Consider the following 22,827-nt stretch of genomic DNA (forward strand, 5'->3'; position numbering starts at 1 on the left):
ACATCTCTATGTCTTGTTTTTTTTAATATCTGTAAAATGAGGCAATTACTTCATGTCATCTAAGGACTATTCAGGATGACATTACCTGGCTGTCATTTGCATACTGTCTGAGACTACAAGGTGAGGCAGATATATATGCAAATCAGATAGAAATATGAGCCAATCAGAGGCTTTCTTAATGACATCACATGTCCACAAGAATCTTGTGGGTTCCTTTGCTATGTCTGAAAGCTGGATCAGCTCTTGTCCTGAGAAGTAGTGGACTGACGGGTCAGGACTTCCTAAGAACCCCAGAGCCAGGCAAGTCTAAATGCTAATGCTGTGTCTTTCCAGATCATGAAAACAATGATTTAATGTTTGTGAAAGTGATCACTTAAAGAAAAACCTTGTGGATTTCCCGAGGTTATTTTTCTCTCCCTCTCCCTCCTTTCTGTTTTCACGGAGATTGTTAGCTCTTCAGAAGAAGTGAGCCCACTCACCACTTGGGAGTCCACTCGCCTTCACCTCTCCCTCCTGAGGTCTCTGGTTTGCCACACACTTTCTGAAGATTAGCCCACACTGTCATTTACAGCTCAGTAGGAAGACTATCCCAAACTAACAAAGCTGTGTAGTCAATCCCACTAAACACTTACTGGAACAATGCCGGAACTCAAAGCGGATGTGTGCACCCCTGAATTTATCCACAGGAATAGGAAGTTTCAGCAGTTCAGACCACCTGGGACTGTTGTTGTGATAAAGCACAAAAGAGTGGTACTCGCTAGCTGGTGGTTCTCCAGCGCCAAAGGAGATAAAATCCTAGCAAAAGAAACATGCAGGTTAAAGACAGCTTTATTTAAAGATTATTTTGAAAGCAGCAGAGCAATTGCTTTGCTGTATCTCCCTACTCCCCAAATAGCACTTCATGTGAAATTACCTTGTCAGTCCTTTGCAGCGCTGTTTCTGCACTTGCTGATGTTAGTGGGCTGCATCTGTTTAATGCTGATCTCCTAGGGCCTACTGAGCCTTACAAGGGTGGACGTTGGTGACGTGTATGACATATGCCCCATTTAAAATTAAATTATGCCACCAAGTTCTCAACCTGCTGCAGGGGAAGTTGGTTTCCTCCATGCCTCCCTGGAAGACTAACTGAGCCCCAGGCTTCGTTTAAAATGCTTCTTCCATAAAGGATCTCTGTCATTAGCACCAAATTAGTACTACCCCAATATTCATGTCTTATTTTGGTCAGAATGAAAACTCATAGGCTCAAGTATGATTTTTGTTTTTTACCATTTGCCAAAGAAAAAGTATTCCTCTCCGAAACATGACAGATGAAAAGAGAAAAATGAAATTGCATTAAAAGATACATTTAAGGAATAACTGCTATGGGAAATTGCTGACACAATTAGACTGTAAAAACCTTTTTGCTTTTCCACTGTCTCTTCTAAAGGGCATAGTTAACAATTTTTTAAAAAAGGAAGACTACACAGAGAAGAAAAATAAGATAGAAAACACTGCAAATCAGGAATTAACTGATCAATTTAAGATGAACCCAAATCAATTAGGTGAGACGGTTTTACCAAAAAGTGTCCAGTGTTAACTTACTTTTAAGGACTGGCCACTACTTTCTACAATGAACATCGTAACTTCTACATTTCTGGCAACACTCTTCCCTCCTTTCTCAAATTCTCCTCTTTCTATAGTGATGTATAAATCATTCCGCATTTCACCTAGAAGGAAAGGAAAAGTTAAACCAAATTATATTTACTAGGCATGTAATAAAAGTATTTCACTAAGAAAAACTTTAGTTCATAAATATACTATTATAGCATACACATAAAAGTAAAATATGCTATATTTATACTTTTATAAGAGTCCCCATCCTTGCTGCCAATAGTAAGGCACAGTAAAGTCACCCTGCTAGTCTTAATTAGCAACACTTAAAATATACATTTAGAAGGTGAATCCTGAGACTATGAGTAGGAAAGCATTGTCAAGTCTTGGCATTTTTTAATAGTTCCCTCATTTCATTAATGAAGTGTGATTACAAAGTGACAGCTCAGCAGTGGTAGCTCACAGAAATTAATTGTAATACTTTATAGTCATAGCACTTAGAGTAGAAGGACTATTTAAAAGAAATAAGATGACAGGACTACAAAAGGAATAGATACAATCCAAATATTTTTCAGAATTCATGGACAAAATGATTTCATTGCTGTGAGAATCCATATTAGTGCTTTATGAATACAGATGCGGAATAATTCATTCATACAAACTTGACTTACAATTTGTAATCATCAACCTACAAAATGAGAAAGGCCATAGAGTCAAACCGACATATTCTAGGTACATATATAATACTTGTTTTTATTCTTCATTATATATAAAACTTGAAAAGTTTACTTCTTTTTTAAGGCTTTAAGAAAAAAGAGACATTTATGGCAACTAACAAACTTAGGAACACACTGAATAGTGTGCTTTCACCTCTCCTGTAAGAATGAAATGATGAGTGGATGAAAAGTGAGAAAGTAATAAATGAAGTAGTAATAGAAAGATTTTGTAAGTAAATGTTGATGAGGTTGGCAAAGCTGAAGTTACTTTTAGAACCAAATGTAATAGTCTCTACTTCTAATTAAAAAAAAAAAAAAAAAAAAACCCTCCCCATAAGAAAGCAAAACACCAGAAAAAGTGGTAACCATACAAATAGGTTCACAGACAGGAGATTTATAAAGCTTCCTGGCCAAAGCATGCACAAGAAAGTACCGTAGCTTAGAAAGTCCTGGGGGAATACCAGTGTGCCTGGGTCACTTTCCTCCACACACACCAGTTTTTCTGATAGCATCATTCTCAGGAGACCTGGGCTAACCCAGGAAGTAGATGGGCCATAAAGCAGGGAAACTGATTAAGTCCTAAAAAGGATTATTTTTCCAATTGAAGTAACACTGGCTCATAACACTATGTATGATTCAGAGCTACAGGTTAGTACATCTTCAATTGTATGTTACCACATCACACTCACCCCCCTAGTACCCATAATCTTCTACCATAGACCCTTGGAAAAGGTTCCTCCTTTTACCTCTAGTGAGAGTGATAGCTTTATTTTATTTTTTTAAAAGATTTATTCATTTATTTATACAAGAACCGGGGTACAGTTGAGATGCGCGGAGGGTGAGAAGATTCACCAGAGACAGAGCAGGGAGCAGAACAGGCAGACTGACAAAATACACTGCTGAGAGGAGCAGCGGTTGTGACAGGAGAGGTCTGCTGTGTCATGTGGGACCCTCGCCGGCCAGCTGGGATTGAACTCATGCTGCAGAGGCTGCAGACAGCTTCACAGCACGGTATTCAACCACCTGCGTGCGCCACCAGGGGAGGTCTGATAGTGATAGCTTTATTTCTTTTCCAATTTGGATTCCTTTTATATCTTTCTCTTGCCTATGTGCTCTAGCTAGGACTTTCAATACTATGTTGAATAAATAGTAGTGAGAGTGGACACAAAAAGATGAATTCTAAACCATGCTTTATAAAGTGTATCCCTTCTTGGAAATAACTGACAGAGCGGTCTCATGGATTTTAGTACTCTCCTACAGTTCATCCAAATCAACTTGGAAAGGCAATGAACTTGGAATTCCTGGTAGAAAGTCTTTCCATATTAAAATTATATTTGTATGCTTTGAATTTTGTTTTAACCATCTCCATTTAAACATTTTTAAGAAAACATCCTCGTAAATTTTATCTGTTTGTAGATTTTTTCATAATACACACATACACACACTGACACATACATTCTTAATACAATTCCATTGTAAGATGACTAGTAAACTCACAGTTTGTCCTCTGGATCACCCAGCCTCAACAGATTCAAAATAGGTCTGATACACTAATGGTCTGCACATGTGCTATGTCAACAATATGTTTGGGAGGAAATTCTTGATAATAGTTTTCCCACTAACAGATTTGGCAGGTGAAAAGAAAAATCACTGAACTCAAGGTACTTTACAGCAAAACATGTTAGCTAACAATAGCAAAATTCCTTTGTTTCTTCATGGAGGTGACACATAATGAGTAGCTATGCTTACAAATAGACTATAAAACATACACTGATTAATGGGAAGTATAGTTACAGGGTGTTTTACCTTAGGAATTTCTCATAATGAGTAATTAGCTTGTCCCAACCACAAGGGGATTAGCTATCCTATGAAATGAAGGGTCCATGTTTCTTGTGGGGGAAGGGCCTTCTACTCTCAGCTGTGGGAAGGACAGGGCTACTGTAACTTCAGCAAAGGCAAGAGAGGGTGGGGGGTGGGGCATAGCAGGGCTATTTTCCCCTGTGTGTAAGCTTGGCCTGAAGGAAGGAAAGGCTGCCAGAGAGTAAAGGATTGCCAGTGCCATGAAGTCTTTCCCCACATATTCATTCATGGAATATATCTTGAACACCTACTATGTACCAAATATTATTCTAGGATCAATGAACAAAGCCCAGATGCCTTTCCACAGAGTGTAGAACCTAGCAGAATACACAGCTTGTTGAATAATGATAAACTGGGGGTAAAAGTAAAACTGAGAAGGGGGTAGTTAGCAATGAATGGGATAGAGGAGGTGTTACATGAGTGTAGGCTTCCTTCACCAACAAGATGAGATCTGAGTAAGCTATGGTTTGTTTCGACAAAGTAGTGTAACAATGGTATTAGCACCCCTAGTCAACAAGGTTAACAATGGTATTAACACCCCTAGTCAATCCCTAAAACCTGTTCCCTTTGTAACTTACCTGATTGTTCTGTCCCTTCTGAACTCAAATAAGGCTAAAGGATATGAGGTCACAGGAATATTAGAATAAGGAGATCAGGATTCAAGTCTCTCTCTGCTATAGTCTACTCCATGTAATGTTAGTCTAAACAAGATAATATAAACCTCTAGGCTTCAAGCTTGTGTTATTAAAATGGGAGTGGTATAAAGGCAGAGGTAGGGACCAGGCTACCTTGTTATATTATGCTGTTTTTATAACTTACAAAAGAACTTTTGGATTAAAATACCTTTACAAATGAAACACCTCACATATGCTCTAATTTTCTGTTCTGAAACTGTCACTATTGCTGTAAGCCCCTTTATCTTTTGCAAACCTTTTAGACTAAAATAAGGTTTCTTTGAAAAGAGAACACATGACAAGAATAACATTTCTCCTGGATGACATTCTACATGTCTCCCCAGGAATTTTGCAGCTTGCTATGTTCTAATACTGTGAGGTGCCACCTTTGCCAAAATATTCAGAAGGATAATGTTGAAACAAGTGCTAATTAAACTCAATACACTTGAGGTCGGCTCCAGAGAAAATGAAAAAGCCCAAGTGGTGTTAAGAAAGCATCTTGGGTAATTAAGAGAGAAACCATAAAGTGAGTATGCAATGAAGTCACGGCACCAGTGTGAAAAGCTATTTTCTTGACAATGTTTATTAACACCTTGTACCTCTAAAATTTATTACTCTGTGAATTTGATGTGCACAACACCCTCCTCTGATTAGCAGACCCACTGGCTGGGAAGCCTTTATACATGTGAAGGCTTTGTAAAGATCACTGTAGACAGGATAAAGATGAGGCCACAACAAAAGGAACAAATTCAAAAGACTTCAGTGACTGCATCCAAATGGGGTTGGTTTATGGCTTGACCTCACCAGCAAGAGTTTTCAATCAGTAGCTAAAAACCTTGATCCTTGATTCTGTCCTGTACACTCACCACATCAAGCAAAACCCAGCCACAAAGGCTAGCCCAAGGTCACTTATCTGCAATGGATATTTGTTAATACTTATGGAACTGGAAAAGTTCCTGTTCTTCAGTTTAAAACAAAAGAACATGTATAAACGACTGAAAGGGTTTTTTTGAGAACTTCAATTATAAAGCAAATCGCTTTAAGTAGAACACCTCATTAAATCCTTACATCAACTTCCGAAGATGGCACTATTATTTACATTTTACAGATGAGGAAATGAAAGTGAAGAGGTTAAGAAATGTGTCCAGGGCCTCCCCTGGTGGCGCAGCAGTTGAGCGCTGGGTTGCGAGGCTGCCCGCAGACTCTGCAGCACCAGTTCGATCCCTGGCCACCGGCGAGGGTCCCACGAAAAAAAAAAAAAAAAGAAAGAAAGGAAAGAAAAGAAAAGAAAAGAAATGTGTCCAATGTGTCCAATGTATTATCAGTATACCCACACTTTTCCCATGAAAAAAATATAAATCAACAGTTTGAGAACAGTCATCCAACAAGCTAGTACAATTCAGCCTTCATCACCAGAGGACCGGTGCCTCCAGCAAGGAATGTATTAGCCCTACTTTACTCTGCATTGCTGAGACCAGTCCTGAAGCACTGATTTCAATTCGAGGAACCACTTTTGCAGGACAGGGATGGACAAAAACTGATTCATCCAGACCAGGGACAACATGAAGAAATCAAACCAGCAGAAGAAGAATGAGGGAGATGAATAAGTTAAATGAATTTAAAAATATTGAGATTGCAAGCATAAAAACTCAACCCCAGGAATAGAAGGTAGACATTATCTTGAGAGAGGATATCATCCTGTGTTCTTGGTCATTATCAATATTCAAGTGTGAGCCCAAAAACAACCAGGACCTGATGAGAAATTATTGCATTGCACACACCACCGGGTTGAACAACCCTTTAAATATATGGCAGGTAGAGTAATGACACTTCTTCCTTCCATCCCCAAAAGTTCTAGGTCCTGATTCCAGGAACTGGGAATATGCTACCTTGCATGGCAAAAGAGACCTCCAGATGTGATTAAGTTAAGGATCTTGAAATGGGGGGATTTTCTTGGATTAGTATGGTGGGCCCAATATAATCTTAAAGGTCCTTATAAGAGGGAGGAAGAAGAGTCAAAGAAGGGGTATGCTAAGGGAAGCAGGGGTTGGCATGCTGTGGTGGCATGAGTCATAGAGTACGAACAGTTACCAGGAGCCGGGAAAGGCAAGGATGGACTCTCTCTTTGAGCCATGAGAAAAAGTGAAGCTCTGGTGATGATTTAGCCCATGGAGGCCTGTGCAAGCTACTGACAACCCGAACTGGAAGATAATATACATGTGTGCTTAAACCACCCTATTCGTGGTTATTTGTTATAGTGGCAAAGGGAAACTAATACAATATGCCATCTGCACCCAAATTTCTATCACCTCATAATATGTTCAAGGGGAGTAAGAAATAGGGAGAATAAAAGATAAACACATGCAATTTGCAGCAACATGGATGGCGCTGGAAGGGATCATGCTCAGCGAAATAAGCCAGAAAGAAAAAGAAAAATACCGGATGGTCTCACTCATAGCAGGAATCTAGAAAACTTAAATAAGGGACCAGGAAAATGAATAACTATAAGAAAGTGAAAATCAAAATCAACAAAAAACTATGAACCAGAGACACTCTATGGGGGGTGGGGGCGGGGAGGGGAGGGATTGGGGTCAAAATAAGGGGGTTGCAATGGTATGGGGAATATAAAAATAAAATTAAAAAAAAAAGAAATAGGGAGAATATTCACAGGTAATTGGAAATGCAAGCAGTCCAAAGACAGGGAAAATTTATGGATAGGTTGAAAATTAGCTACAGATTTCTCTATAAAGTGCACAGAGTGCACTTTAGTAAAGTCTGTCTTTTTCTTTGTTTTCTATCATTCACATTCTTTTTCTTTGTTTTTAGGAGAGATTATTAATTGGTGGGGGGGTGTGTCTAGTTTTTTACTTTTTTTAAGCAACAGCAAACACTACAGTCTTTCCAGAACAATGTTACATAGAGACAGGTGCAGGAATGGGCTGTTGACTTCTGTTGGCCATCACACTTGAGGCAATGTATAGAGAACTGGAGAAAGTCCTTCACCACTGGACAGTGGGGCCTGAAACTTTCCCAGTTTGGGAGCCTCCAGCCCTCCCCTCAGTCTGATCTAGAGATGGGATTCAAACTCATCACGGCATGGTAGAACCCTCATCTAGATCACTCTTTAGTCACAGTGGCACTCATTAGTTGAAAAACCATTATCCTTCTCCATGCCCGAGCAGGGTACTCGGGTCTACACCAAGTGGCTACACCAATGTGATATGCAGGCTCAGTGACTTGGACTGGGGGAGGTAAGTTGGGTTAGGTGCATGATGTATTTCTGAGGAAGAAAGTAGTGTGCTGGTTCCAACCTGCTTTCTCCAGAAGAGTCCTTATCTTAGGCAATTCCATCTGTTGATGTCTATGTCTCTATTAGTAAGTGGTAAGAATAATATTTATATATGAAAGAACAAAACTGTACACCTTCCAACACATGAGGCAAGCACATCTCCACCATTCCTCTCACCCCAACTTCATGAATCAGTATCTAGTCACCTTTGGCCAAGGGGAAATCTGACTTTCTGAACTAAAACACATAGATCAAAGAAAAAGGAGGTTTGGGCCTCCCCAGTGGCACATCAGTTGAGCTCTGGGTTGCGAAGCTGCCTGTAGCCTCTGCAGCACTGGTTTGATCCCCGGCCACTGGGCAAGGGTCCCACATGGTGCACAGACCTATCCTGCTGCCCGCTGCTCCCTTCAGCAGTGTACTTTGTCAGTCTGCCTGTTCTTTTCTCTGTTATGGCTCTGGTGAATTCTCTCACCCTCTCACGCTTCTGACTGTACCCAGTGCTTGTGTAAATAAAAAAAAAAAAAAAAAAAAAAGGAGGTTTACTCTGAATGATACTTATGAAATAAACTGAAATGTTGAGATCCTTGTCAAAGCTACAATTGCTGGCAGCCTTTGAAGTACGCTCTGCCAATTGTTTTCAGATGGAGCCTCTAGCATCCAAATCTCCACCCCTTGCTCCCCCATCATTCCACCATTTTTACTTGATTCCTTTTAGGATTAGGACCTCCAAAGATCTCTTAGTAAAAGTGAATGCACCCCAAGGTATTCATTAGGCATTCCCTAACCAAGAGTTACAGTTTAATCAGTTGACATGTGAGAAGTCTGCAAGGGCACAGGGTAGAGTGGGGAAGATGCAGTAGGTTGACCCTGATGAAAGCAGAGAGAGCACTGCCTAGGGAAAATGAATTCAGAGTAAGAACGGACTTCAGGGCAGGGGCAGGGCATCATGACCTCCCCTGACACTCCTGCCACATCAGTCAGTTTTGCTCCAGACTGTCTGCTGGATGGAAACTTAGTGCTTCCTGGTATTCACCAATGGCCTGGACTCTGCTTTGCACAGAGTCTGCAAAGACATTTACAGATGGGCTGTCCAAAACTATAACCGCTGCCACATGTAGCAAGTGAGTACCAGAAATGTGACTTGGCTAAAAACAGCTGTGCTGTAAATGCACAACCTTTAAAGGGTTAGGCTGAAATAGAGAGTGTAAAAAACCCACTAATAACCTTATTATGGATTAACTGTTGACATAACATCTTGAATGTATTGGGTTAATAAAATACATTGTTAAAATTAATTTACCTCTTTTTTCCCCACTTTTTTAAATGACTACTAGAAAAGTGAAAACGACACTTGGGACCTGCGATATATGCCCACTGGAGAGCTCTGATGGAATTTATTTTGCTTCTCTCTCCTTATCGTGGGCTCAGTGACCATGCCAAAGAACTTTTTGCAGTTATTTAGTTTGTGGGTGATAATGATGGAGCTTCAGAGGAGGTGATTTTTCTTCTTTGTAATTTGAACATCCTAAAAAATAAAATGCCAAATAATGGTCCTTTAATAACATGGAAGGGCACAGAGCACTGCGTAGTACTGGAAAGGACGTGGCAGTTGCTCGTCTCATACCAGGTGACAAACAGACATATGCTCCTAGAAGTGCAAAAGCAAGGGGAGAATTTCTGCATCCATGTATTTCCCATCCCAAAAAAGAGTCTGGCATTAATTACAATCTGAGATCCTCATATGAAGGGTTTTGTGTATGTTCCTGTCAGTGTCAGGACCACAGATAATTCATTCTGCAGAGGCAGTGACTGTGTCGATGAACTCGGTGCTGTTGGTACCAGCACGTGCTTCACCCACCGTGACCTCTATCAGAACACAAATGAACTCTGAAGGACAAGTCTAGACAATGAGAAGGAAAAAAAAAAAAAGAAAGCACACTAGCAGACTGTGCATCAGAAATATTCACATACATTTTCTCATGGAAGAAATCAGCTCAAGCTCTTACAGAGCCAACAGTGAGAATTAACTGACAAGTCAAAATTCTGAAAATAACAAAGAAAAACAACAATGATCGTATGTTTGCCAATGTCAAAAATTCCATGGAGTTTTAAAGTTGCTTTCAACTGATTAATACACTTGTCTCTCCCTTCTCAATTTGGAAGATTCAAAAGCCATAGAAGAAAAAGGAGAAAAGAAAAAAGAAGAACTTTAAAAAAATCTCTTTCAGTCCCCTGCACTGTAGACTGGCGTCTGAGAGGATGGATTCCCTGGATAGAGTGAAACATGTCATTAAACACGGTGCAGGAAGGGGGTAGAAGCCAGCCTTATTGCACAGAAAGTTCATCTCCATCATTAAAATCAGACAAAAGCCACATGAGCACAACACATCCCAGACAATCATTCAGTCAGGGAAGTGCCATGTTGCTTTATGTTTTTCCATTTCTCAGTGATACTGCCCAGAGACCAAGCTGAGGAATTCTTCTAGCAGCTGTCTGCATTCTGTTCTAAAATATGTTTTTCATATTACATTTGCCCATCAATTTTCTTCCCAGTGGGATGAAACTTTTTCTTTTTTGTTAAAGAGGAAACACCAGTTATTTATAGCAACTGAAGGAAATAATGAATGGTTGCAAGAGCCACTGAATAACATGCCACCAAGTAAACAGTCATATAAACAGTCATTTTTGACAACAGAAGCATGAGATGCTCAGGCAGACTGGGTCCCAAAGCTAGGTCAGGTCATTTTAGGAACTTCAAGGCTGTTCTCTTAGCCTGCCCTGCATGGAAAAATTTCCATCAGGAAATCACAAAGCACGGCAATGGGCAATCTTAGTCTGTTTTTGCATCACATCAGGTCATTATTCACAGCAACCCTGACATCCAGTCTCAGAGCTGCACTGGGGGCCTTGTCAGATTTAACGCTCAGCTTGCATTTACACACGGGATTGAAACAGTGACTTTGAGGACCTTATTTCTAAAAACACTGTCAACATTCGAGGTCATGTCATTTGGTCTTTTGTTTTTGTTTTTCTCTTGGTTGTAGAGAGTGCAATGTGACACCCTGAGAAATACTATTACTTTGCACTGTCAATTTCTTTAACCCCTACTTTGTTCACTTAGAAACAAAACTTTTTTGGAGCATTTGTTAGTAGCTAATATAGATCTGGATTGTACACAAAAATAGAACTAGGAGTGGTATAGAAATACGTATGGTGTACACATATGGTTTTTTATACAGAAAAATACATATCTTGGTGAAAAAATCCTCCATGAAAGGTCATCTATTGCTCAAAACTGTTTTTATCAAAAATGTGTAAGGATCTTCTCTAAGAGACTTTACACTACATTTTCCACTAGGGAGTGCAATATTTTCTAGAAACCACCTCTGTTTTTCTTTTTATCATGGTCACAATGACACGGAGCCCTGGCTTCCATAAGTTACCTACCCAAATATAATCAAAATGTAAAGATATTTTTAAAAAAACTTTTGCTTTCTAACACTATCTCATTTGGCACATTTGAATTCTTCAAAGCTGACAATCTGAAAAATTTCTCAAGTGTTGACAACAAAACAAACATCCAAATTTCATCATTTGATTCATTAAAGTCACTTACCCGGCATAATAATGTTAGAAAAACCCAACTTCCTTGTTATGGAAACTCCATGAGAAAATACTGATGAATATTCTCTTCTGATTTGTTCAATGTCCCCATGTAATAGTTGTAGGGAAACTGCTAACCCTAAAACAAACATAAGATCACACAATCAAAAAATGGGATAAAAATATCATGAACAGAAACACAAATCTATGGCATCCTTGCTTAAGTTAAGGACTAATAGTCTTACAAAATCAATAGACACTATAGCAATAATTTTCAGATAATACTTTTCCAACTTGATTACCTGAATTCTTCCATGTAAGAAGGGTCGCTGCCACAAGGAAAAAATTGGACAGAACACTAACAAACCTGACTTTAGCACCATCACCCTCTTTCCCAGTGCCCAGACAGAAACCCCCTGCACCAGCATGCATTCCAACAATCGACAGTGGCTACCTGGATCTAGAAGACACTGATATCCAAAAGGGAGTCCCAATTTTTCTTTTTCCATAAGGCCTCTGAATAATTACTTACCAAGATCATAAAAATGAACATAAACCTGAAGACATATAATTCAAGGATTTTAAAACTATGCATAATTTTTCTCAAAATTGAAGTAAAAGGTGATTAAAATACAACAAAGATTATATTCTCATTAGTATTCAGAGTCCAATATTTAGCTTTATTTTCTACTGAGAAGAATTTAGGTGGATACAAGACACTAACAAACAAAAGAGAATCTAGTCAGTAAGGTAGTAAATTATCTGTTTTTTTATTTTTTATTTTTCTGGCACCAGTTATAATGATACTACCACAGTGGGATGGATAGAAAATGAATGACTCTTTTTTCATACCCTGTTTCCTCAACTCTCAGGGAAGAACTACAGAAAGGAATATGTTTGCTTGTAAATTGCACGATCCTATTTCTCTTTCAACTTTTTACTTTCTTCTCCCTTTTCTTTTTTATTATTTAAAAACAAACCTCTTACCTACATGAGTGACAGAAAATTAAACCAAAGATACCTTAACTTGTAAAACATTTTCAGCTGTCATTAACTTAATTACTCAATTTTGAAATAACATTTTGATGGTAAAGTCAAGAGGATAACAAAATCTATACTTCAAAGACCCTCCAACTACATCATTACTTACTAGACTCTTTCGCTCAATGACATACATATTACATGCAAATTATCATTCCCCATTTGTAACTGACAATATTAAAATGCTATCTATGAACACAGTTCATAGAATGCTACAATCATGCTGGAATCAAAAAGAAATGCAAAACATTACTTGCTACACATCTAGACTAGGTTCTTCCTTTCATCCTTCCAATAGTATAAACAAACAACAATAAAAACAATGTTTTGTTGGCTTGCTTGCTTGCTTCCGAACAGAGCAGATAAGACATTAGGAAAATTTGCTTTAAAAAAAAATCAGTAGGTTTTCTAAATTCCTGCTATGAGTGAGACCATCCAGTATTTTTCTTTTTCTTTCTGGCTTATTTCACTGAGCATGATCCCTTCCAGCTCCATCCATGTTGCTGAAAATTGCACGGGTTTATCTTTTTTGATTGCTGAGTAATATTCCATTGTGTATATGTACCACATCTTCTTGACCAGTCATCTATTTTGGGGCATTTACGAGACCAGGAAAAAGACTAATTATAACTACAAACAAGAGACACATTATGGGAGAAGGAGGGGAGAAAGGAGTAGGATCAAAACAAGGGTGGTAGGAATTGTATGGGGAGTACAACCAAGATGAAAATGCATACATTGTGCAAAAATGAAAAATGATGTAAAAAATATAAAAAAATTTAAAAAATTACAAAAAATCAGTAGGCTGGGAAAGAAGATGAAGCCTTTCCTGGGATTCAAATCTGACCTAAACGTGGCACACCCAAGGGACAATGACATTAAGAAGAGGATGGGACAGGGTTGCATCACTGTTTCCTCACGCTTCTGGTGTATGTATCTAATAGTGCTTGTGAGAATTAAATTAAGTCTGGCAGATGCTCAGGGACTTTAAAATTAAATCTACAGCCTAATTTTACTTCAAGATCCTTTATCTCATTCCCCACCCCCACCACCTGAGTCTGGAGCTGAAAAGAACAGAGGGAGCATCTGTCCTCAGACAGCCACATGGGATGAGGTAGGGAGTAAGCGGCCTGGGTGGTTTTATGGCCACAACAGTCTGGGCACTGCTGGGATATGATTATGTGGCACTACTGGTGCCTTTTAAAACACAGAGGCAGGAGAATAAGGACAACTAACATGAATTAGAATCCATCTGTCCCAGTAGCTATTTCTCCCTGACTCACGCTCTCCTACTACCCCTGTTCCCCTCCCACTTTTGTCCTTTCAAAATACTCACCCACACCAACACCATCAGCATTACCATCAGCAGTAGCTGGTATTTGTAGAATACCAGTGTGTGTCAGTCACGGTACACACTGCTGGGAACACTGGTCAATTCTCAGGTACTCTAAGCAATGTGGAAGAAAATTAAAGATAGAACTAGAGAAAAAATATTGTAGGGAAGGGCACAAATGTAAACAGATTTAGCCCTAAGTGTAATGATTTCATTTGTCTAGCCAAGAGATAACAATTTGAGGGAGAGGTTGAATGTACTACCATTTTGAGAATGAACAGCTCATACACAGTCAATAACTGAAAAGGTACACTGGACAGAGGGCTTGGTCACAACATATATGAGGCTTTCCAAGTCACCAAATCAGTCTCTATAAAAAACCTCACAACATTGAACAAAGAAACAGTACAGAGTGGGTATGCTTTCAATAAAGCAAAGAAAAAGCATGATATAGAGGTGAATCCACAGGAACAAGTCCACAAAAAGCTTCTGTCATACTATTTCAAACAGGGAAACTCCTGATCCTATTTTTATAAAGTCTAAATTACCATAACTACAAACAACAGGTTGGATAAATCAGTCACTAGAACAATAAGAAATGATGTATTAAGATTAAAAAACAAAAACAAAAAACCTCTTCAACACTACATGGGAATGGTCCTTTTACCAGAGGCTGACTTCAACCTTTAAGGAGTAGTCATGTATGACATGTGTTTACAGGTCAATGCTTTCCCCTCCATTCCCTTCCATGTGAGACAACTTAATTTTACTGTCCTTGCCTTATCTACTATATACAGGGCAGGAGCTGCTCCTAAACTTTGATCCACACACTTTACCTCAATGTTACAACAATTCAAACTGCCCACACTGGGTAAAGTGGGAACTTTTCGTCTGAGAAGGCGAAAGGTGGGATATATACCATAGAGTTTGTGCTCCAAAGGAACAAGTAATCTAATAGATGAATAGAATAGAATATGAAGCAGAATGATTTAAAAGCATAATAGGAATTCTAAAATAAGAAAACATTACTGAGGGAATATGAAAGTTCAGGGAAGACTTTTTAAAACAGGGACTTAGATAAACTATAAGGTGAATAATTAAGTTATTTTTTTAATTTCACAAAATACATCAGTAATGTTTTACAATTACTTTTTTTCTGGCCCTTAGTAACAGTACCAAAAATGAAATTGCTAGGGAAGAAATGTTCCCTTTATTGGAAGAAACAATCATTAAAAATCAATTTTTTTCATCAGCCTAGATGATTAAGACCCAATTGTAATGATTGATGTCTAATTTTAAACAAAGGCATAGTCATTAATTTGGAGCCTGTCACAAAACAACATATTTTTTGTGATTAAGCTCAGCTCACAGAGCAATCGTAGGGAAAGACTTTGTTTCTATTAAACCAAAGTACAGCTGATTATCTGGTAGCTCTAATTTCATAGGAATAGAAATTAACTCTCTTTATAAGACAATGCCTTTTAAATTCATGAAATTCTGCACGTTTACATAAAAAATGGCAAGCACAGCATGATTTTTAAGTAGGAGGCAAAATTAATTTTAGACTAGATCAGCCATTTTGCCACCAATGAACCAAATAACATGTAACTATGAATGTCAGCAATGAAAAAATGAGAAATAGTGACAAAAAATATTTGACGAATACATGTTGTGATTAAGAGTGCAGTTTAAGTAGTATATTATACAGCTATATGACACTGCCTTAATGTTAACTTCTCTGTCCTTTGGCTTCCACATCTGTAAAATAAAGATAATAATGACAGTAACTCCATAAGTTACTTCAGGTATCATATGGCACAAAAATATTAGCTGTTGCCACTATCACTACCACTGTCACTAATATTAGTATACCATGCCACTGCTCTTATTCTTCACTGCCATGAATATCAACCAAATTTGGTTCTATCAAAAAAAAAAAATCATGTTTTCTAAGTGACTTACCTACCCAAAGAAAACAATTTCTTTTAGTAGGCATGCCCACTTACCATTCAATTAAGCCAAATAGGCAAGTCTTATGGGAATTTAAATAGGTAAATTGTATGAAAGTTTCAAAGGCAAATCTAACCAACAAGAGCAATACTCCAATCTGGGAGGTTTGACAAGGATGTCACTGGCAAATACAAATAAAGTGCACAAACCTGTATTAAGATCATCAAATTCCCAATGACCTACAGATTCTGGATTTGAGCCCAGATGTTAAGTCAAAGCTCGGAACATTGGATGATTCTAAAATACCCTTGAGAAGACCTTTCAAATGTAATTTGGTATTAGGAAGCGAAGTTACTCTATCTTATTTTGTGATTGTCAATTATAATTTTTCTTTGTTTCTTGTTTGTTTTCCTTTTTCATTCACAAGCTTTAAATTAATTAGGTTTAATTAAGCTTTAAATTAATTAGCTTTTCTTAGTTCCCATATTTCTCTCTCCAAAATTCTGGAAGTTGTATAGTCTATCTTTTCAACACAAATAATTGACTTAAATATGAATGTTAATCAACAGATCTATTATCTTCCTGAGCAATTCCAGGAATTTAGATCTTTTAAATTCTAATGATATAGTTTGAAACTGTTATTCTTTACAGCCAAAGTTTATGTAGAGCTACACTCACATATATCATTCTCTTTATACACTATAACTTCTTGTATTCCTTTCCTTTTGGGTTCAATTCTTTACTCTTGATGATCATCTCTGACTAGTTCTCTCAGTGATTTTGAGTGGTAAATCCTTTCAGTCTTTATCTGAACATTTATTTCATTCCCATTTTTAAATAACAGTTGGTGGCCATTACTATACTTACCTGTTAAGGGAGATACTATGATCAAAGTTGGCCTTTACTTCCAGCTTTTAAAAGAATATTCTGGGATATTCAGACCGCTATAACTGCTGCTGAGACTACTATTTCTTTTTTGGATAATCATTGTTTTCTCTCCAGTTTGTTTTGTCTTTGCGGTTCCATAGTATGAATTTATTTATTCTGCTCATGACTTTGACTTCTTTTATCTGAGGACTCATATCCTCAGTAAAAGCTCTGCAGATTCACAATCATTTCTTTCCAAATATTACAGCTTTTATATGTACTCTATTTGAGCCTTCTGGAATTCCTACTAGATGCATGCTAATCTTTTTCATTAAATCCTTTCAATCTCTAAGATGTTTATTCAGGTTTTTCATGGCATTTTCCCTTTGTGTTACACTTCTGGATAGAATTTTAAGCTATAATATATAGATTCTCTTTTCAATTGTGCTCATTTTGTTTTAAAACAGCCCACTGGTTTTTTAAATGACTTTCTTAAAAGAATTTTAGAAGTTCTGCTTAGTTCTTATTATCCCCTAGAAACACCATAGAGACAAGGATTTTTCACTTGATCAGTTAAATGTTTTATCACTAGTGTCTTGAAAAATACCAGATATATGGATGCACAACATTTTTTGATGAGTGTATCTGAAAACTCTCCTTGTTATTTTTCATCATGTTTTCTCTTCGTGGGTATTTTCTACCTCTTATTTACTCCTATCCTTATAATTTTTTACCTAAAATTCTAGGATATCAAAATTCCTGTTTGTTGAATCTGCTTCATTATTGAATATTTCATGATTGATTATTGCTATTATCTTATAACTCATCTTCAGGGGGTGTTTCCACCTCCCCACACCACACAGATCTACCATGTACCATGGGTGTAAAAATGGCAATATAGAGTGGTCATACCCATACTTTTTTCAGACTACTCAATTGGGGCTTTTTTTCACATTAAATTTCATGGCAATGGATTTTTCCTTGAGCTAATATAAATTCAAACCACTGGCAGAGGGTTGGAGTTTTGATGTCTCATGAGAGAATCATGCACATTCATCACCTTTTTAGACAATTAACAGCTCTTTCAGGGTCAGTGTGAGAAGAGTGGCTTCTAATGTCACTTGTGCATATCTCAGTGCCTGACTCCCATAAGAAATCTAAAATTTAAGCCCTGAATTATCATAGGGTCTATATTCATGTCCCCCTCTTCCCTGTCAGAGCATCAATTTGAGTGTTCACCCTTTTCGTTGGGACTCTCTCTTCATGTCACTAAAATTTCCCTTTCTTTCTTTGAACTTTGTCTTTCAGCATTTTTACTATAAGTCTGGCTGTAGATACCTTTCTGTTTGTAATACATAGAACTATTGAGTTTCATGGTTGTGTACATTGGTTTTTTTTTTTCATCAAATTTAGGAAATTTTCTGTCAGTATTTTCTTCAAATATTTTTCTTGTTCCTTTCTCTCTCCTCTCCTTCTGGTATCCCCATTTTGGATATATTGGTGCATATGATAGTAATTCATATCTTTTGGAGGTTTGATTTATTTTTGTTCACTCTTTTTAAAAAAAAAAAATTTCTTCCAGAATATTCATTATTTCAAGAACTTAATTCTCCACATATTCTATTTCTCATAGTCAGTTCCTTTCACAAGAGTTTTGGAGTTTTCTCCCTATGTGGAAAACCTCTCCCTATGGGTCAAATCTCTGACCCACTGATTCAGAGCTGGAGGTAGAACAGTGGCCATTCTTTAAAGTGACAGCCCTGCTTCACAGCAGCATTTCACAGTGCGCTTTTATGAGCAAGGAGCTAGGATGGGGCTGTAAGCTCTATCTTCTCAGCTTGCCTCTCTTCATGTGGAACCTCTTATCTAATGAGTGAGGTGACTAATTCTCCAATATTCTCAGCCTTCTGCATCTAGGGTGTAACCACTGCTTTATGAATAGGGGATAGAAGGAAAAAAAGGGAGCCATTGACCTCTTAGCCACTTTTGCCAGGAATTTAGCAACACAAAGGAAAGAAGATCAGAGATGCTGGCAGCGGATAATGCTAACTGGAATAAGTCACATGGAGAAAGATCATTATTGGTTGGTGTCACTTAAATGTGGAATATAGAGGAAACCAAAGTAAGGGTCAGATAAAGACAAGCTTAAAAACCAACCCTTGAAAGCTGATTACAAAACTGAAGCATGCTGAGGGAGAGTGGGGCCAAGAAGAGATAAGAACAAAGAAGGAAGGGAGCACAGTGGACTATGGTGGTGGGCAGTGTTTTGATGGCTGGTGCACTATGGTGGCTATACCTGGAGATACCAACAATAATGTAAACCAATGTTATTCAATTAAAAAAGAAAGAAAAAAGGTACTGGCAACCTTTGCCTCCTGTTCAGATACCATATCCCTTGACGAGCTGCTAAGTAAGAAGGAGCCCTATCTTCTTGGGGACATGTGCCTCGAGTAGGACTTCCATAACTGAGCAAGGGCAGGTGGGATAGAAGAAGTGAGCTGTGGCACAAGTGACAGTGATTATTCTATTCTTATCAAGATATAGCAGTTATTCTGAAACTCTGAAAACGCTATTTTTTTAAGATTTTATTTATTTATTTATACAAGAACTGGGGTACAGGCCAGAGGCGTGGGAGGGTGAGAGAATTCACCAGAGACAGTGTGGAGTAGAACAGACAGAACAACCAAAACACTGCTGAGGGGAGCAGTGGGCGAGACAGGAGAGGTCTGCCGCACCATGTGGGTATCTCCCTGGAGGGCTGGGAATCGAACCCGTGCTGCAGATGATGCGGACAGCTTCACAGCGCTGTGCTCAACCTGCAGTGCCAACAGGGAGGCCCTGAAAATGCTATTTCTTGACAGTACTTGCATACTTTGTCTTTGGGAGGTGGGGGTAGGGTAAAACACAATTGCTAGGACTTTTAAACCTGAACTGTAAAATTATGAACACCATGACGTGTCAGCAAAATTTCTTCAAGATGATACTATTAAATTCTTTTAGAAAACCATCTTCAATAAAAATTGCGAATTTCTGAATACTTAAGGACCTCATTACTATCAGGGCAAGAATTTTTAATTCTATTGTGCTTAATTAACAAAATCTATCACCAAAGATTTGTTTTGTGAAGTAGAATACTGTATGTTATTTCTAAAAGGTAATAATTGACTTTTCAAATAAATATAATAGAACTTAATTATAACCTATTTATATACTAGACCCTCATATAAACTATTTGAGTCCAACTCAAAGTCATAAAGAACTTGGAGGGGTACATCTTGGCTACATTAAGCAGAAAAACCTTGACAGGAACAAACGATGTTTTTATACAGGGAGGTCAGAGACAGGGTCTTAGATCTCTGGAACAGAGAAACAAAGGAAAGAAAGCCAAGTGTCTAGTGTGACTGGTGTTAAGTGAGACAACACTGTTGGAAAATAAGTCAACAGATCAAAACCCAGCAGCATTAGAAAGAAACAAGAGAGCAGAAATGAATCAGGTTAGATGAAGAAATAACAAGGAATCGGTGTCATATCAGAAGCCTATTAAATGGTGTGTTAATTACCTGATAGAGGGAGCCTCCTTTCTTCAAGAATGTACCTAGCAGGACCAGATTACCCCAATGACAGCTGTCCTTAAACACTGTCATGTTGGAAGCCAGAACCTTAAGTTTATTAACACTGCCATTGCTCAAATGTGGGGATATATATTCTCATTCTGATGCACTTTCAAGTCAATTAAAAATGAAAAAGCAATAAAATCTCTCTCCTTTCTTAAGAGTCAGAGCTTGGTGTCTGACTTTCAATAATATATTATTATTCAATTATTAGTATTATTCAATCTGTCAATATACCTATGGATGACTGTTTGCTTAAACAACATCACCTCTTCAAAGATGCAATTTTGATACCACCAGGGGTAGAGGATAATCAACACTCTCACCAAGGATCAAATTCCAAAAATCACCTCCGTGAGATCTTTGAACAGGTAACCTGATTCACTGGCATGCCTACATTTTAACATGGAAAAAGAATAAGAACATCTTCTTATTGTTATTCTTAATAATAAATTCTTGTTCTTGTTCTTATTCTTTTTTTTTTTTAAGATTTATTTATTTATTTATTTATACAAGCACTGGGTACAGTCAGAAGCGCGGGAGGGTGAGAGAGTTCACCAGAGCCAGAGAGGAACAGAACAGGCAGAGTGATGAAATACACTGCTGAGGAGAGCAGCGGGTGGCAGGAGAGGTCTGCGTGCCATGTGGGACCCTCGCTGGCGGCCGGGGATCGAACTGGCACTGCAGAGGCTGCGGGCAGCTTCGCAGCCCAGAGCTCAACCGCTGCGCCACCATGGGAGGCCCTTCTTGTTCTTATTCTTAATAATAAATCATCTTGTGATTATAACTGTTACTCTACAAATCTGAGTTTTCAAAGTTCTGAGAATGTGCTTGTATTTTCTTTAAAGAAATGATTAACCCATGGCTAAGACTTATAGAGAAAATACAACTAAAGCCATATATGGTAAGTAAGGATGAATGTCAAACTACAGACAGAAGAGATAATCTGAAATTGGTAACTTTTATTGAGTCTTAACTATAAAAGAAGTTACTGATTAGAAGTGAGGGTTAGACAGGGAACTGTTGGCATACAGTAGAAACGAAAGTTTAAGAGTGAATGAGACCACTCAGAAAGAATGAATAATTTCTTTTTTAAGAAAGGAGAGTACTTACCTTAAAAATTTCTATACTTTCATGTTTTAGGGTAACACCTCAAAGGCATACACTGACAATTGTGTTAAGATTAAAAGGGTTTTCTTTGTTTGCTTTTTAATGTAACTATTACCATGTATTTGTAATTTCTCTCACAACACAAAGCACATAGTGATCCACTGGGAAAAAAATACTGTTTTTAATATGTATATCAAGCATAGCATATAAGTGTAATTTAATATTTCATTATTTCAATTTATTGAAATACTTTCTAAAGGCTACAATTTAGTGATAGACTACAAATCTTTCAAACGTTATTGCTAGTGATTTTAACTGAATTAAATATAATCAATTTAAACACCAAAATTAAATTCTAATCACTGCTTTCATTAGCTTATAATTTGGCGTTGGGTTTTAAAAAAAATACTGTAGGAGGCTTTAAAAATATCTTAGAGCACAGTTTAATATCATATTTTGAATCATATCTTTTCTCACTGTCATTAAAAAAGAATGGCTTAGATTAAAATAAATGAAAAAGATATGACAATTGCATACACTATATCCTGGCTTTTGTTTACATAAAGAACATTCAGAAAATTATCAAAATCTGAGAAAGGTCTATAGGTCAGATGAAAGTATTATTTCAACGTTACCCTACTCATTTTGATAACTGTACTATAGTTATGTTACCAAATACTGGAGTAAGCAAGGGTAGAAAGAAAACAAACTGCAATCTGTTCTCAACTGGTTCAGAGGGAAAAATACATTTATGTGTGACATATATAAATCTATATATGTGTGTGTATGTTTATATGTGTATGTAAACATATATACACATACATATAGACACAAAAAAATCAGAAACCCTGAATTAATCCTTAGGAGTTACTCCAATTCAGTAACTTTTGAGAAATTAGGAATTGTTTGTACCACTTTTGCAACTTTTATTTAAGTAAAACGGACAGTAAGAAACTTTAAAAGAGGGCCTCCCTGGTAGCCTAGGGGTTAAGTCTCAGTGCTATCACCTCAACATCCTGAGTTCAATTCCTGGCCCTGAGTTAACGCACATGGCACAGCAGACCTCAGTTCTTCTACACAAAAATAAAATCTTTTAAAAAAGAAACTTTAAAAGAATAAAAAAAGAGAGCATGGCTCAGTAAGTAGGAAATTAAATGATCAGAAAGGTCACACACTATATTTC

The 22,827-nt window shown here is 37.6% G+C and overlaps 1 protein-coding gene across 1 annotated transcript in view; it reads right to left on the reverse strand.

Annotated features, from left to right (window-relative positions):
• Positions 1 to 22,827, reverse strand: part of DOCK4 (dedicator of cytokinesis 4) — a 397,824-nt gene that overhangs the window by 159,868 nt on the left and 215,129 nt on the right. The window contains exons 13-15 of the mRNA XM_054692564.1: positions 11,746 to 11,871; positions 1,582 to 1,706; positions 633 to 795 (exon numbers count right to left, since the gene is read on the reverse strand). Coding sequence (XP_054548539.1) covers positions 633 to 795; positions 1,582 to 1,706; positions 11,746 to 11,871 — 414 coding nt within the window. The remainder of the gene's footprint in view (positions 1 to 632; positions 796 to 1,581; positions 1,707 to 11,745; positions 11,872 to 22,827) is intronic.

The sequence above is a fragment of the Talpa occidentalis genome, unplaced genomic scaffold, assembly GCF_014898055.3.
Source record: "Talpa occidentalis isolate TD23 unplaced genomic scaffold, MPIMG_talOcc4v2.1, whole genome shotgun sequence".
Classification (NCBI taxonomy): domain Eukaryota; kingdom Metazoa; phylum Chordata; class Mammalia; order Eulipotyphla; family Talpidae; genus Talpa; species Talpa occidentalis.